General features: G+C 37.2%; 1 protein-coding gene across 18 annotated transcripts in view; it reads left to right on the top strand.

The window, feature by feature from the left end:
• Positions 1 to 17,116, top strand: part of BCAS3 (BCAS3 microtubule associated cell migration factor) — a 372,074-nt gene that overhangs the window by 54,607 nt on the left and 300,351 nt on the right. For all 18 annotated transcript variants that reach the window (XM_074890735.1, XM_074890738.1, XM_074890740.1 and 15 more), the window contains exons 9-11: positions 1,797 to 1,873; positions 14,436 to 14,512; positions 16,274 to 16,357. In XM_074890735.1, the coding sequence (XP_074746836.1) occupies positions 1,797 to 1,873; positions 14,436 to 14,512; positions 16,274 to 16,357 (238 nt within the window). The remainder of the gene's footprint in view (positions 1 to 1,796; positions 1,874 to 14,435; positions 14,513 to 16,273; positions 16,358 to 17,116) is intronic.

Genomic DNA, 17,116 nt, shown 5'->3' with positions numbered 1-17,116 from the left:
GCGACCTACAAGCAACTAAGAAGTCCTACTTTAATTTCTTGTGTGGCTTAACACATCTGAATCCCTCTTGCTGAGTTAGGTGTTCTGCCCTCTTCTTTTGGCAAGTAAGCTGCTCACTCTGAAAATGTACGTGTGCTTCCTGTTCTAGGTCTGTAAAGCTGTGAACATGAGAGACTTCTGTCCGATAATGTCCCTTGATTTTTACCTTCCTTCCAAGAATTTGTACTTCTTGTTTTTAGATAGAGGCATACTGATAAACAGAGCAGCGACAGAATGCCAGGATGAGATGTTGTAAGTCCTGAAAGAATTTGAGATACAGAACAGCACTTATTACTTCAATCAGCTTCTGTATCAGACAAATAGAAGGAGGCTAGCGTAACACCAGCCTATCTGACAGGCTTCAGGAGTCATCTTGGGAACTACAGATTCAATCTATGTTATTTTGTGATCGTGTTGGTAAAAATAATAAGAAAATCTAATAGCAGACACATAGATAAATCATGCCTATTGGAGGAGCAGTACTACAGTTTTCTAGGTGGAAATTGTGACTCAAAACTTATTTATATATCTGAAAACATAAGCAAGCATGTGGGTAAGGTATATATTTTGATTTTAGTGTAGTCCTTTGCCAAAGAGTCTTACAGATATTGAGCTCTCCTTCGATAAGAAGGAGGTATTCTTGTGGCTAAACAGTTAAAAATAGGAAAAAAACCCAAGAGGACGGAATGGCTGGTTTTCACACTGGATGTGTGTTGAGGCTGATGTGATTCATCATCGTTTTAAAGATTATTATTTTACACTGTAATGTGTAGTCATAATTTTCAGATAAAGCATTAGGTGTGTATTCTAGTCATTGAGAGATGCAATTAATTTTTTGCCACATCATATCTTTACAATTAAAATTACTAGAACCACATTTAATAATGCTCCATATTGTCAGCTAATTAAAAAAAATACTGTCTCATATTCTTCCTAATGAGAAAATAATCAGATTCTTAATTATGTTGTATTGCTAAATGTTGCGGATAGCTGGTAGATTTTATCTGTTTATTTGTCAGCTTCCCAGGTGGCTCTTTCATTTCAGGAGTTTGAGGGCTTGGTTGTGGGAAGTCAGCAATGCAGGAGAAGATGTATCCTAGTTATAAAGCTTTCAAGATGTTTCACTTTCCAAATTTGCATCTTTGGCCTCTTCGTTTAGACAGTGTTTGAGGCATAGTTATCATGTGGCTTTTGTTCTTTGTTTCAAGTAATGAACACTTATTTTACAATAGAAGTGTACATGTACAAGCAAATACATAAACATACACCTGTAATTTTGCTAATTGACACAAATTCTGCTTCTCTCAACTGTATTTGTGTGCTGATATTCTTGGTATGAAAAAAACACCCTACTTTTCTAAATAAGATGGTTTAATAAATTTGCAATGAGATGGGCAATGGGATTATTTAAAATTTAGCTTGTGTTCTACTGATTGTTGATTTGATTGTTATTTGAGTCATTGAAAGTAATTCAGGATCCTTGCAATTCCATTCTTTCTTTTTAATGGAGCTTTTACTGCAGGAGGTATATCATAAATATGCTGTGTTGTTCTGTATCAGATCTGTGTACTTCCTGAAATGAAGGTTATGTGGTAGGGATGAGAGAGAATCCTCAATAACTGCCATGTATTGGTAACCTGGCAGTTTATCACTGTAGAATTTATATCGATGCTTTTGAAATAATTACATTTAGATATTGAATCTTTAAACCAATGCATTTAATGTTTAAAGTACACGTTCCATTTCTGTGTTTTCAGGATACTTGTTGTAGTCCTGCAGGAGAAAATTGCCGCCTTTGACAGCTGTACTTTCACCAAAAAATTCTTCGTTACAAGTATGTATAATAATTGGGTTCAGTCTCTTTGCTCTAGTGGTGGAGTAAGATAAAACAGATTTTTGTGTGTGTGTGTTTATTTCTGAGTCCTCAAAGCAGGTCTCCATGCCTTCATTTGGAGTTGCAGGAAATCTGTTGCTTTAAAAAAACCCCAAATGTTACTCTGTGAATCTCTCTTTTGCATATTTATTATTGCTGTAACTAATTGCTAACTGTTGCAAATAAGTGACATCTATGGGTAGCTGAGAAATTCTTTTGTTCATTTTGCACAAATATGTGCAGAAGTTTCAGGTTTCGAGTTCAGGTTGTACACATAAGCAGCAGTTTGAAACCACATTGACAGCGATCTGCCTGCATATTTTGTTGTTCCTTAGGCACAGGTACTTTTTTTTTTTTTAATGTGTCCTTAACTTTAGCAGGCCCCAAAGCTCACACAGGTCAGTGAAGTGTAGTAGAAAAACTATAGGCAGGTATTTGCCTGCAGGTGCTTTCGCATATATCTTGAGCATGAAGGAACTGTTTGCTCAGGCTCCCCTTTATTCGTCTGTACCCTACGACTCACCTCTCAGTAGGAGGCAATGGATTGTAAGGGTAAGGTGCTCTCCAAAAGCTGTTCCTCCACTCTGAGTCCCTTTGCTGCCTCAACATCTGTAACACAGTAATTGATACGTTAGTAGAGAAAAATGGTTTTCTGCTGCCTGTGCTCTGCTCTGTCACAGGATGTGGTTAGGATTAGGATGTCATTTACCTGCTCCCAAGACTGTGGGTGTTGTAATACTAAATACCAAGAAAGTATTCACCTCCCCCCCCAAAAGACTTTTTTTTCTGAGCAGTTAGTGACTAGTTCTACTGTTTATCAATTAAAACAGCCTCTTAAAATCTGTAGATTACTGAGGGATCATAATTTACTTTGGAAGGATCAGTTTCATTGTTAAAAAGGAGAGTCTGAAATTTTCTGGATGTATTTTCAGTCACAGTTGGAAAAGTTCTAAATTATCTTCTTATATTATCTGTATTTAAAGAAAAATCTAGTTAGGAGAAGCTGTTTCTTGCAATAGTTTGAAGAAAAGCAGCTTTATGTAGTAATATTAAAGTTGCCAATAGGTGTCAGTTTCTTCCTATACATGGATGTAAGATACTGGGAATCTGCTGGGGTTCAGTCAGGAGCCAAATGGGAAGGGACTTGTTTGTGCCCTTCTACTCCTCACTCCTCTTTTTTATTCCACCAAAGAGAATTAAGGTACAAGCATTGCTTTTATTTTAGATCAAAAGTAAAAAAAAAAAAAAAAAAGCCCTCAGTGATGTATGTATTTTGACAGTTCTTGTGGTTTTCTAATTACAATTATTAGTTGTTTTTTTTAAAAAAAGATACTACAACTTGTTTTTAAAAATCAATCCACTGAACTATATTTTGAGAAACAGGTATCCTATTCCTAACCATAACTTTTGATTTGCAGTGCATTTTTGTGGAACAGTGATGGAATTTAAGAGGATAAAATGAAGCTTTTGGAGCTTATTTTTTTTTTTGAAAATTATTTGAAAATCTAAACTCCTGAAATGTCATTATTCACAGTGTATTTCTCCAGTTGTGCTGTGTTTTTAATACAAGAAACTCAAGATGTTCTCAAACTTTTTTCTAGTTCTGGGGTTCCAAAGCTTGGTTAAAGACACCCCTCGATTTGTCCTGGGCATTTCAGAAAGCTGGGGGACCCAACAGTCAGCTGGAGCTGCTGCCACCCCAGCCCTTCCCCCGTCCCCACCCCACCTTGCCTGTGGCCAGTGATGGCGTGGCACTGAGCAGAAAGACGTCTGCTTTTTTTCCTAGATGAATGGGTTTCTTGGACCTGTGCTGGTGAATAGTTGTCCTGAGGATTTTGAAGCTTAGTTGTTTCACTTAATAGCTTATGCTATCAAGCGGGTGTTACGCTCTGGTATGTTGAAGGCTGCAGTAAAGCTTTTGTCTAAGCTTTCAGATTTCGTATGTGCTGAAATCTCTTTGACCTAAGAGTATATCTTTAAAGGCTTAAGTTACTCTGATGTGTTTGAAATTTGATGTAAATGAGCTACCTAGTTAGCTGTGTAGATTTTTGATAGTCAGCCAACTGGGCAGCAACTGGGCTCTTTCGCTACGTTGCTTTTTTTTTTTTTTTAATTTAGGAAAGGGCAGTGTCAGTTTAAACTGGAAAAGTAGAAATCTGTGGAAAGGAAGCTTGGCAAAAGGTCTTCTAGGCCTCTTTGTTTCCATTATTGAAGCATCCCTGCTCAGCAGGATGGTCAGCTGGCACCCCATCTCGACCCATCCTCAGCTGGACAGTGGCAGTAAGAATGTCACTGGCTGCCCAGAGAATTTTTTTGTCATGAAGAAGGTTCTCAGCTGCGTTACCTGACTGCTTTTGGTCAGAAGCAATGGCACAAAATGTCAAAAATACTACGTGAGGATCACTAGCTCTTCAAAGACATTTTTGTTACTGTGTAAACCACTGTGTAGAAAAAGAATTTTTTTTTTTGAAGATGATTTGGTGGGGCTGTGGAAATCACGTCTTCCATCCATATCAGTTAAGTGGTCTTGGGAGCCTTAGAACCTCACTGAAGAGCAAACATAATTAAGCAGAAGCTCTCATCCATTTTGTTGACTATTTATACATAGAAATTAAATGCAGAGTGTACAATTAAAACCAGTGTCAAGAATTCTGAAGTTTGGTGCTCCTCAGAAATGCTAATGCAGCTGTGTTGCACATGAGTAGTATTTGTCTTTCTGTTTTTGTTTTTGTGGTTGAATGTGTAGCTTAATATATTGTTGTAATAAATATACCATAAAATATTCAGGATGTAGAACATGGTCAAGTTCGTGCTGCTGTTGGAATGTTTAACTCCTGCATTTCCTGATTTTTCTTGAGCAAATTTGACATAGTACTAATCTTTCTTTTTCTGCATGTCATTAGATGGAAATATGCTGATTAAGTCAAATCATGGATGGCAGAGAGCCAGCACACTTTATTTGTGCTTTTGTAACAAAAACTCAGTGTTCAGGTGCTGCAGTCCTGGTGTGTGAATTTAAGACAGGTGCTTAAACTTGAAGAGAAAACACACTGTAGATACTGCAGAGAAATTACCAGGATATCGTACAATCCGCCCTGTGTGGTATTCTTATTTTTCAATGTCTGCTAAGGAAAGGCATAGCATCAGTCTGCACAGAACTCGTGGCTGTACCTTCCATACGGATCTCCATTCTCTACTTGCTTACGCTTGGAGCCAACTCGGTTTTGTTAAGAAAGGGAAAGATAAAGCCAAACAGTAATTTCACATCCTTCACTGACCAAACTTCAAAAATTCATTTGATACTTGTAATAAGAATGTGTTTCCTTTGGTAGTTGTGAATGTCAAGGTGTGGATTTTAAATAGATTTTTAAATAGTTCAGAGTTTTATTGTGGTTCAGTTAAGATTTCCTTCGGAGCTTTTTTCTGAATACTGCATGTGAATGAATGATCAGAAATGAAAGGGATGTACAGGCTTTTTTTCCCCCCTACTTTGCTCTAAACAATAGATGCAGAAATGCTGAATTTCATTGATTTCTATTACATCAGTGTTCCTTCAACCCTTCTCCAAAAATGCTTACTTAGTGGAACATCGATGATTATGAATATGGCCTGATGGATACTTTCTTCTCTGTAAAGAATATCCTTCCCACCCCCTGGGCCCTAAGTAAAGATTATCACAGATAACATCATGCATGTGGCATCATCTTTGTGTCCGATAACTAGTGCCTGCTCGGTTTCTCTGGCCCTTCCACTCCTCATATTGATATATTCTCCATCCATTATTCTCTAGGGATGAAGACAGTTATTGCAGCCATTAGCTGGCACCACATTTCTATTGATGCTGTACAGCTAGAGCCTTAAGAGGTAATTTTCCAGATTTTAGTCAGAGTACTTTATTGTATATAAAGTCTCAAAAGACTTGCCTAACCGCAAGCCAAAAATTATTCAGTATATGTTAAACACCCCCCACCTGCACCTCTCAAAATAAATAAAAAAACCTCCAAAACCAAACGGTGTTTGATACTCTAATCTGCAATTTGGATTTGGTGTTCTTGTTTTCACTGACATTCACATGCAAGAAATATCGTGGTTTCAGTTTGTCACAGATCTGATCTGGAAATCATCTAGGCTTCTTTTGTACATTTTTGTTAGCTTTGTTAGAATTCCTTTTCCCCGATCGGCACACAGGGAGCAGTTTGATCTCTTTGCTTTGAAGTAAAAACACTGGATGTCTTAGGAAAAGGTTTAATGCCTGAAGAGTTACAAACAGAACTTCTGGAAGAATGTACGTTTCCCTTCCCAGCTGTGATCAGTGAGTGGCATTTATCCTGGATATCCCACATGGTATAATAATTGATAGGGTTCCTCTGTGGAAGGAGACTCTTCAGTTTAGATCGAAAGTCCTTAAGGCAGGTGGGAAGGGAGCTCCTGATTCACAATATTTTCTTGATCAGTGAGAGAAGCCAAGTATGTTCCTGTGAATTGTATGTAAGCAGTTTTTATTTTTATATACACACACACACATATATATGAACACACACTCCTTCGGGTAATTTAACTGCCTTCCCCGAGAAATATTGGTTTGATCTTGCCTTTACTTTTTAACAACATTATTTATAAGAGTGTGTTTTTCCTGAATGTGGGAATCGGTGTATCGCTATCAGGCTAAAGCTGAAATAATTTTTACGAAGGTCTTCAGGGCAACTTGGTAGATTTATGGAAACAAATGTCTTTGCTTACAGGGTGTTTTGCTATATTGGAGGAAAGTGTAAATACAACAGAAAAATTGCATAAAGACAGAAAGCAGCCATTGGTACCCAAGATGTATATCTATCATATCTCCTGGGTTTGACAGTTTTAAAAATTATATGTATAACAGGAAGTGCTGTTTGTTTCTGTGCAAGTTATTTTTATCTAAAGCACCCAAATCCTTAATGTTACAGGCCAAAACAAAGCTGTCTTACATTGTCTGTACAGAAACAGCAACCTCTATAAGTAACATTGTTATTTATCACTGTCCCATTCTCTGAACAAGAAAAGAAAGTAAACCCGAGATTAAAACAATTTGTCCTGAAATCAGTCAATTTTGTGCTAAATAAAAACAGTCAAGCCTAATGAACGTTAAAGGTCACAGATATTTTTAGTAGAAGCTCTGGTGCTGGTCTTAGACCTGTAGATTAAAATACTTAAAACTGCCCTGATAGAACTGACAGAGAAAGGAGGTCTCTGTAGTAATAGTGATAGTAGTAGTAATAATAATAATAGCAATAATGATAGCAATAATGATGATGACAATTTAAAAAAAATTAAATATGTGGTCCTTCCACAAGCTTGTGGGAGGGAATTCTTGTTCTTCTGATCCAGGATAGCACAAAATGCGACTCGTTGCAGGGCTGGGTCTGTTGTGAACATGACATTTATTATCAATATTGCCCTGCAAAGGCGGGTGAGGACGGTGTACATAGCATTTGTGGCTTTACTTTTTCACTTTATTTCTAGATGGGTTTTTTTAGTGTTTTACTAGTGATAATGCCACTATGATTTAAAAAAAATAAAAATGAAAAGGCCCTGGATGGCAAGCATGATTTCACAGTAGGGTGCATCCTGCTGGTTTGCTCTTTTGCTCAGTTTTTATGGGTGATACTTAAACAGAAGGAAGTACAAGAACAATAGAAGAGTTTTGGAAAGTATGTGACAGTGTGAGAGTAATAACATTTACATAGGGCCTTTCATCTAGAAGGAACCCAGAGGAATTTATAAACAATATTACTTTATACAGTTTATAAACAAATAAATTTGGTTTGCTTGGTGATACAAAAAAAACCCCACCAAGCAAAAAATATTAGATAAAACAACTTATATGATTTGTTTTCCTTGGAATAAACAATGCTTTTGCAACAACAGTATCACTCTACCCATTATTTATTGTATATTCCCTTTCTGTGCTCTCTGTCGTGGATCTGTTTTCTGGCCGCTTTGGATTGCACGACTTAAGAATGTAGTTTTGTAATTTCATTACTACAGAGTGCTGTGTATTTCATAAGACCTACAAAAAAACCTACTAATTGATTATAAGCTACATCCAGTGACTGAAAAGTAGCATAGCTCTAGTGGGTTATTGTAGCTATTTATTTAAAAATACACAATACCACTGCTTCACAGATTTTTAAAGTGATATCTGGCAAATACCTCAAATGATTAAAGGCAAATAATTTTGGTTGAAAAGTTATGTGTTTTGGAATTTGCTCAGAAAACTGTGTTTAAAAACACTATACACTTAAGACAGCATATGTCATCTTTAATGAACCTCTTCACACACTGAAACAGAAAAATCTTTTTTTATCCAGTAGTCTGCTTTCTCAGTCAGGTTTCAGTTTTGTCGTAGGATGTAGGTTAGGCTTGGACATCTCTGCCCTGACCAGCGTTCCTTGTGTTTGCTGACTGTATCCTATCCCAATGTCATATTCATACTCAGAAGAGGTGCAATTTCTTCCATGGTTTGGGATTACAGGCAGAAACCTAAGAAGATTTTGTACTAATACTGCCTATACCCACATATTGTATAAACACTCACACAGAGAAGTAGCTTGAAATAAAACTGGACAACACTAGAAACATTCCTCACAGATACAAGGTGTGGAATATGCATTAAAAAAAAAATTACAGTAATTATGAGGATAATTCTTAAAACTGATACCAAAAAAGGATGAGATGTATCGGTGCAGAGGGAATCATAGAATTGGGGAAAAGCAAGCAGTGAAAATTATGGAAAAAGGAAGTTTTCCTATTAAACTGACAGGAAGAAAAAGACAGAAAAGAACAATTTACTAAAATGGTTTTCATTAAAAAGTAAAAACAAAGTCAAGATAGAGGGGATGAAAGCCTGGCAAATATCACAAACAGATTTTTTTTTAATTTTTTATTTATTTTCCTGGACTGTAAAAGTAAGTGTAGAGAATAAGAGTTCTTAAAATATGCTGTGAAATTTAAAAACAACTGGTAGTGTCTTAAGATAAGTGTGTTGGGATGTGTTTGAAGAGCAATGTTCTGGATACTTCTGATTTGGCTTTTTTATTCCCTTTTAGCTTTATTCATTCGCATGTTAATTTGCAGCAGTTTACCGCGTGTCATTTTACACTCCGTTTTAGTGAGGTCTGAGAAGGAAATGTAGCTGTACTCTGGGTAAGGAGCCATGTTCCCTTGTGAGTACATTGTTATGTAAACTGAAAATAAGTTCTGATTTAGCTCAGACAAGTTCTGACTGTTAGGGTAGGATTTTTCTGGACATAAACGTTGCTTTCTAGTGTGTATTTAGGTCTGAATACTTTGCCATGATAAGATCGTCTTTAGCTCCTCGTTAGTGGAGCCATTCAGGCTGTGTAGGATGTTTCTGAGGAAGGACCAAAGGGAAAATTACAGCCTTAACTGTGATGGTGCTTGCTTCTGAGGGAAAATTCTTATTAAAGTACTGGTCCTCCACATGCATTGGGTAGTTTTTTTTTAAACAGGTCTTGTTGGTACGTATTATATTTGGTATATATGCAGGGTCCCTTAGACACGTACATCATCCGTACCTCATGAACGAGGAGGGCACGCGTGCAGAGCACAGCCGGAGATACTGATCGGACTTGTGGCAGTGTCATGGATAACAGATGCACAGCTCTGCTCCTGCTGAAGGACTGCTGGGATACCTGTAGTCTTTTAATTGCCTCTGGGATTCCAAAGCTTGTGCGCTTGGCTGTGAAGCAGCAAACTGCCAAGTTTTTATGGATATGGGGAATCCCCGCAGTGTTTAGCCCCCAACTCTCCATCCTGAACTGGGCTTTTGGGTTTATATATATACACTCCTATAGGTATGTATTTTTTTAAAGCTTTATTTCTTACAAAAAAAGCTGTGGAGCTTGATGAAGAGCTGCCCCAATAGCAGTGGTTCAAGTTTTAATAGTGGGATGTTTTGTGATTTATTGGCTTAATCTCTGTTAGAGCTGACATGACTTTTAATGGCCCTGTCCCTCTTAACAGTATTTTCCCAATGCGCTGTTTGTTTAAAAGCTAAGTGGGAGGAGAGGCATGTGTTGCTTTTCTCTTCTTGGCTGCTGTCTGTATATTCACACTGCCATTACTGAAGCTAGAGGATGAGCTTTTTGAAAACCATTTAAGAAAAGGACTGGCGTTTTAGTTTTCTGTAGGAGCATAGACCAATGGAAAGATCCAGAGAAGTGGATATTCTTGTGAATTTTCAAAGATGAGTACAGGAGGTGATTTGGTTTATTATGGGCGTACAGATATGAATCTCCAAAAGGTGGTAGAGATTGTCATAGAAGTAATTGAAAAATAATGTAAAATAAACGTGCCTTCTCTTTGTTCACTCATTAAGCAAACAATTGTCTGGCTCTTTGGAGAACTTTAACTTCTAGGATTCCTGTATGCTCGGTAAAACCACATATATGAAGTCAGCACAGCAACAAGTAAGCTAAAACCGTCTTTGAATCCAAATAATCACAAAAAATATGCTCATTTCAGATTTTAATTTAGTTATTAAAAAAAAAAAAGATGGGAAGAAACTAAGAAACTGTAATGCTAAAGAATTTACCTGTGCTACCGTTTCAACGTGGAGAACACTTGCGTACTGGAAATGGAAAAACCAAGGCACAGAATATCAGGTACCAGGATGCTGCCCATGAAATCCTCAGCTGGTAGCCAGGTCCCTGTTTGGAGGGAGCCTGGAGCCCATTTCTTAATCATCAATGTTGCTTAAGCCAGCACTGGTTGGACTTCTTGGTTGTAAGAACTTAATCAGGACTTGCACTTTGATTCAGATTTTCAAAATAGTGTTTTTCTACTTTTGCCTTTTCACAGCTTTCAAGTAGCACATTTCCTCTGTGAGTCATTATAAAGCCCAGAAGGAGAGAGTAACTGTACTTAAAAACTTTTAGAATAGTTTCCAGTAGGTTTTCACCTATATTTTTGTGGGTGATAGTCCCAGTAAAGCTTATTCTAAGATCAGATGTTTTTTAGTACTTGCTTGCTTTGCTGTACTTTTGGAAGGACTTTCCCCGAGTGATCTTTTCTTGGATGACCTCTCCATTCTGTCATTAAAACTTGGAAACTTTGGTCTTCTTGACAGTTAGTTCTGCATTCTCATTATGTTCATTCCTATTGTAAACATGCTAAAGTTGCTGCTGTTATTGGTTAGAATGGATTTTTCCTCAGTTGTTTTGAAGTTTAGTAGAAATAGAAGTTAATCTTTAAGAGAGTTAGGCTGGTAACGATTGGATGGCTGAGCCTGATGGGTCACGCTGTGTCTGTCTTTTCATTTGCCTAGTAGATGATGTTCTGCTGACTCCAGCTGTTTTTTTGGAAAGCAGAAAAACAATTTGCTTTTCCTTCCCATAAAGTATAACCCTTTGTTTATCCTTGTACTGCTGCAAGTTTCCAAAATGCAGAGACTTGCAAAGAAAAGAAAGGGAGGAAATAGCTCTTTTTTCACGCTGTTTTTCGTATCGGAGAGTAGAGTTTAGTACTGAGATGAATTGTTGACCTCTGTGGAGGTTATTATTAGAATTGGCTGATTTGTGTGTGGAGCAGTGTCTGATTGACTGAGTCCAGTTGACGGAGCGAACTACCTACAGTGGGTTTAGTGAAGACAGTTGCAGTTTTTCTAAGTAACTTTTTTATTATTTGATTAATTTTTGATTTGAAGAATAATGCTTTTTGCAGTTCTTCATTTTCTTCAGTGAACTGAAGTAATTGAGAACAGCTCCCTTTTCCAAGCAAGATGTTTCTTTTTCTCATGAGTAGTTGAATTGCTGGGATATTGTCCTTACAGTGCATCTGTTGGCTGATACTCCTTTTGTTTTCTGCTGCAAGGATGTTACGAGGTGCTTGCAGAGTTTGGGAAATGCAAGTGACTGATTCTAAAGTCACTATAGAGATTTATATGATGAGGGCTATCATCTGACAGCTTTTAATGCTATATTTTATACATAAAAGGGAAGAAAAATAAATAAAGTTTGGGGGACCTGAATGTCTTTCCTGACCCAAATAAGAATTGCCACAGCAGAAGCCAGCATTAAAACCTTACTGGTCCTGATCTATAATGTCATCGGAAGAACACGTTTGTATTTACAACCTAGGGTTGTATTTACAACCTTTTTTTGCTTGCTTTGTTCCTTAAGAGGCTCTGGCTACCCACACTTTATGCACTTCTGGAATGCAATAACAATTGTGGCATCATCTCTTCAGAATTCGTTTTCCTTCCTGAGATCAAGGCAGTGATAAGGCCTTACAAAATATTCACTTGGTTTTGCTTTCCTGGCCTGAGATGGATTTAATTGGATGAATTGCTGCTTTTCTCCTTCCACTGCTTTATGACCTTTGAAATAGCTTGCTATGATCTTTTGAATTTTGCAATACCCTCACTGCTGTGCTCTAAAAAATGAAATAGAGCTGTTTATCTTAGACAGCATGAACAGTGTAGCAGCTGTTTCTGCACGTGCCCAACAAAATGCCATCAAATGTGTCTTTAAGCGTTGTCAAATATCTGTTTAAACTCACACCTATGTGCTACACCCTCCCACGCACCTTTTTCACCATTTTATGAGTGTTGAAAATAATGCAATTAAATTTTTTAAGGTCTGTTATCCTCACTAAAGGTTCTGGACTACTTTGGGGCCTGTTCAAAAAGACCCTGATATTTGCAAAGTGGTGGTGATGAATAGGTTTGCTTTTTCTCACTGTGGTTGGCAGATCAGTAGCAAGAGTCTGACACAAGAGACTTTGGGGAAATAGAAGCTTAGCTAGCTGTGTCGTTTTTGTGGGTTTGGTGTTGTTTTTTTTTTTTTTTTTAATATGTTGCTTCTCAGAATGCAGTGTAGGATTTTATGCAATAAATAGCAGTTGTTGGTTAGATGTGTTTCTCTGAAATGCTGTTTGCCTCATCTCAGTGCTCCTTCTGCCTGTGCTACAGGATCAGCAAGCCAGGGCTCCTTTAAATGAGACACACATGTCTATAAGTTTTGAAATGTTTGTTTCTTGGCCAACCAGTGAGAGAATATGAATTACTAAACTGTCTATATTAGCCTAAGAACTGATGAAAACGGAGATTAACCGTTTGCTTGATAGTCCCTTCCTTCCCTCCATTCTCTCCCCTCTTATGCAATATTTCTTTCTTATATATATACATACGTTTTAGCGTACCAGAACGGATTTCGGTCTAGTAGATAACGTTATGCATGTGGCTGACGGTCCTAGTTTACTAGCTTCAGTTTGAACACTCAAATCTTGTTATCAGGGCTCTAACCAGTCAACAGTTCTGTGGCTTCATCCGTGTGACTTCAGTATCTGAACTTTCAGACTCTTACCTTGACAAAGGATCCCACTGCGCTCAGCCTGCTGGAACCACGCAGCAGGGACGGTTACAGTGGCAGAGTGAGAATACTGGAGTTCAGACACATCAGTAGGATTGGAGTGCTAAATACAGGCAAGGGTTACATGTGGCTGTAGAAAGAGCAGCCGTCCACCTGAAAGGGCTTAATCTAAAATGACGAAAAGGAAAGGAGGGGAAACAGGACATGGAAATAGGACAGTAATAGCAATTAGGATGAGAGTCATCATGCTACTTTTAATTGCAGATTGCTTAAGGTTTTCATTTATGCTTAAGCATTATCTAATTGTTTTCAAAAATCTAAAATTCTGGTTTTTGAATTTTAATAGTTAATGGTGTGGTATTCCTGGTGGTTGGGGGGGTGTGTGTGCGTGATTTTTTTTGTTTGTGTTTTTTTTGTTTTGTTTTTTTACTCAGATTTTTTATATTAAATGGCATTTAACATGGGCCTGATTAATTTTAAGCCTTGCCATGTTTTCATTCACAGCTATTTTCAGTGGCTTTCTATTATAGGTATTTTCACCTTTTAATCCTCAGGAATAGTTATTTTATGTTCGTATCTATGCATGTGTATATATTTTTAACAATAATACAAAGGTAATGAAAAGCAGGTGAACAATGGAAACTGCCACTGATTTTAAGGGAATTACAAATTCTCTCACTGTGTAAAGTTAAGTGTGTGCAAAAGTATTTTGAGAGGCTAAGGGCTCATATATAGAATTATTAAAAACAAAAAGGAAAGCACAATACACCTTTTCATACCACAAAAATCTAGAAGAGCTTGAAGCAAACTGAAACTATTGACCAAAAGAAAGATGTCAGTCAAGTAACATTAATTAAAATGTGAAGATACAAAACAATCCAGTCAAACTTAAATATTGCTCTCACCCCACAGTATCAAAATGGCATTAAAAAAATGCAAACATAAGGAAAAATGAGTATTTACACATCATTAACTGTTCAAAATAGCACATCTAACCGCGGTCTTATCTTTAGGAAAAAAATCCAAGCATTTACTGAGTGATATTAGCAATTGAAAGGTTTTTGTTTAGACTTTTTGTTTTCTTGGCAATAAATAAAATTCTTTGTAAGAAGTCATTAAGCTATTTCTGAATGTTGCCTTTTAAAACTTTTCAGGCTGCTATCCTTGTCCAGGGCCAAACATGAATCCTATTGCTCTCGGAAGCCGTTGGCTTGCTTATGCAGAAAATAAGGTAAGGAAAGGTTTAATTTCAAAAAGTATTTCTCTCTTGTTTCTAGATTTCATTCTAGCTTTTGCATATATATAGGGGGAAAAAAGAAAAGAAAAAGTCTCAGGAAAAAAGCTCTGTGAAAAAGATGATCTGTAAGAGGACCTGTATAATGTTGACAGACCTAATCTTTGACCCACACTGGTTGTGCTTTGGTATTCATGTCATATCTTTACTCTGCACATTTGATTTAAGCTCATGAACTTGGGGGGCATAAATAAGTAAGTAGCATAGGCAGAGAAGACAGCTATCAACATGTGTTTTCAGTGAGGTCGCTCAATAATTAACCCATTTTGCATTTAAGAAGTTTAAAGCACTTAATTATAGACGCCTCTGAAAGGCTGGCAAGTGAGGATTCCTAAATTCTCTTTGGGGAAACTGAGTCAGGACAGAGCCAGTGAGTTTGTATGAAACTGCACTTTGTAAATTAGGAGCTAACATTAAAATGACCACTTTTTAATATTGCTGAAATTATTAGGTTCCAGGAAAAAAAAAAAATGTTGAATTAATTTTTCTTCTTTCCAGAGGCAAAAGAAGAAAACAGATGCCAAGCAAAACAATTATCACTGTTCTTACCCAGCCCTAGGCCAGAGAAGTGGTTGTGTATTTAAAGCCTGAAATGTTTGAAAACTTTAAATTCAGCTCTAATGCCTTATTTTTATTTCAAAGCAGATGTTTTTTCTCCCTTCCACCTATGACTGGAATAGCTGTTTCTAGAGCTGAACCAGAAATTATCAGAGAGGCGGACTTTAGCAATGTTTTTTGTTACACCTTTTCAAGCACAACTGATTTCTTTCCAAATTCAGGCCTGCCTTTCCTCTAATGCCACGCCTATGTGGTTTTGTAAAACTTAACCAGTCAGCTTGGGGTTTAAAAAGTACTGCTGCCAAAAATGTCAGCCGCTGATCAGCAGAAGAATTATGTCACAAAAGGAATTTAATTGGCTTGTGTGTTCCCAGGTATATTCACTGTGGACTTTCCCTTTCTCCCTAGTTTAACTATTTTTATTTAGATACTTAAATATAAGCAGGAATGAAAAGCCTGTAGAAACAAATACATCTTACGGTGATTTTTACTTTTCTTCTAGCTAAAACAGTTAAACAGGCAGCATGTTCTGTGTACAAGCAACAAATTTCTGTAGTTTTTTGCCATTTTATTTAGTCAGAAGCACAGATTCTATTGTTAGGGTTCAAAGGCAAAAACTGCTTTTGTAAGTTGCTGGCAGGTAGAAGAGTCTTGTTTTGATTTATTAATTTTGAAGGAAGGCAATATAGAGTAAACCCCATGTACATTCCTTTAATCTATTAAATGTAAAGTTTAAAGTAGCTCTTTTCCTTTGTCATTTCTTTGCTTGCTAGTCATAAAAAGCCACACTCAGATTCTTAGAATGTCTGATATTTAATGTTACATATACATGGCTAAAGCTTTTGATTATATTTATTTAAATTTATTTGTGGTATTGCTGCCAGACCAAAAATCCCACCATTTCAAAGTTTATGAATTCTTAGTGACTACTCATCTTGTAATTGAAAACTGGAGTTGAGTACGCGACAGTCTGGGTGGCACCCAGAAGATTATAAAAAGGGGTTAAGTGTCTCAGCAGGGCTTTTTGCTATTTGTAGGAAAAAACACACCACTGTACATGATAAATAAGCGCTATGGTAATGGGTTATGGGTTTGTGTAGTTTAATAGTAGTTACTTGGTTGCTGTCTTTCTTCTTGTAGCTGATCCGATGCCATCAATCCCGTGGTGGAGCCTGTGGAGACAACATTCAGTCTTACACTGCCACAGTCATTAGTGCTGCCAAAGTGAGTACATCATCTGCTGCTGGGAGAGGTTATCATGTAAGATAATTATTAGGTTTCCCTGCTGAATTGTACTGTGTGTCATCGTCCCCCCGCCCTCCCCATTCACAAAAGAGGAAAACACAGTGAGAAACGTGCTAGCGCCCTGCGTACAGTCCTGATCCTGCAGATCTGAGTGGCCTTTGTTTTTCACACAGTAGTCCTGTCCCTCTGAACTGATTTTTTAAAAAATTCTATTTATTACAAACAGCTGTTCATATTAGTGACCCCTGTTACAGGAAATACATAGTAAAATGGATTTGTATAATGGCTATTCATAATATTACAAGTTTACATGATTAGAAATCAACTCGGTGAATTATTACTCTTTTAGCATCGTGAAAACTGACTTTACAAGTGCTTGGTGCTTTTTGGACTCAGTCACGTTAGCTTTATATGTTTTAATCTCTCTGAAGGATGACAGAGCAGTACTGGAGCTAATTAATTACCTGGCAGCTTTCTTTGAAGGTTAGAGTTTATTAATAACTGTTTACATACAGGTTCCATTGCCTGGTTTTCTCAGTTCAGATGACATTATAATATCCCTCTGTTTTCAAAGAAATGTCTGGGTTTTCGTAGTATCAAAAGAAGACCATGGCTTGGAAAAATCTTAAACGAGCCAGAGAGTATGCAGAACTGTTGTTTTACTATTCCCCCACCCCGCTCCTTTCCTTGAGGACTTGCTTGCAATATTTTGCCAAGTAATTTCTTTTTCTCACACAC

This window comes from Strix uralensis, chromosome 20, assembly GCF_047716275.1.
Source record: "Strix uralensis isolate ZFMK-TIS-50842 chromosome 20, bStrUra1, whole genome shotgun sequence".
Taxonomy (NCBI): Eukaryota; Metazoa; Chordata; class Aves; order Strigiformes; family Strigidae; genus Strix; species Strix uralensis.
The sequence above is the reverse complement of the archived record's forward strand: the minus strand, read 5'-3'. Positions and strand labels throughout refer to the sequence as shown.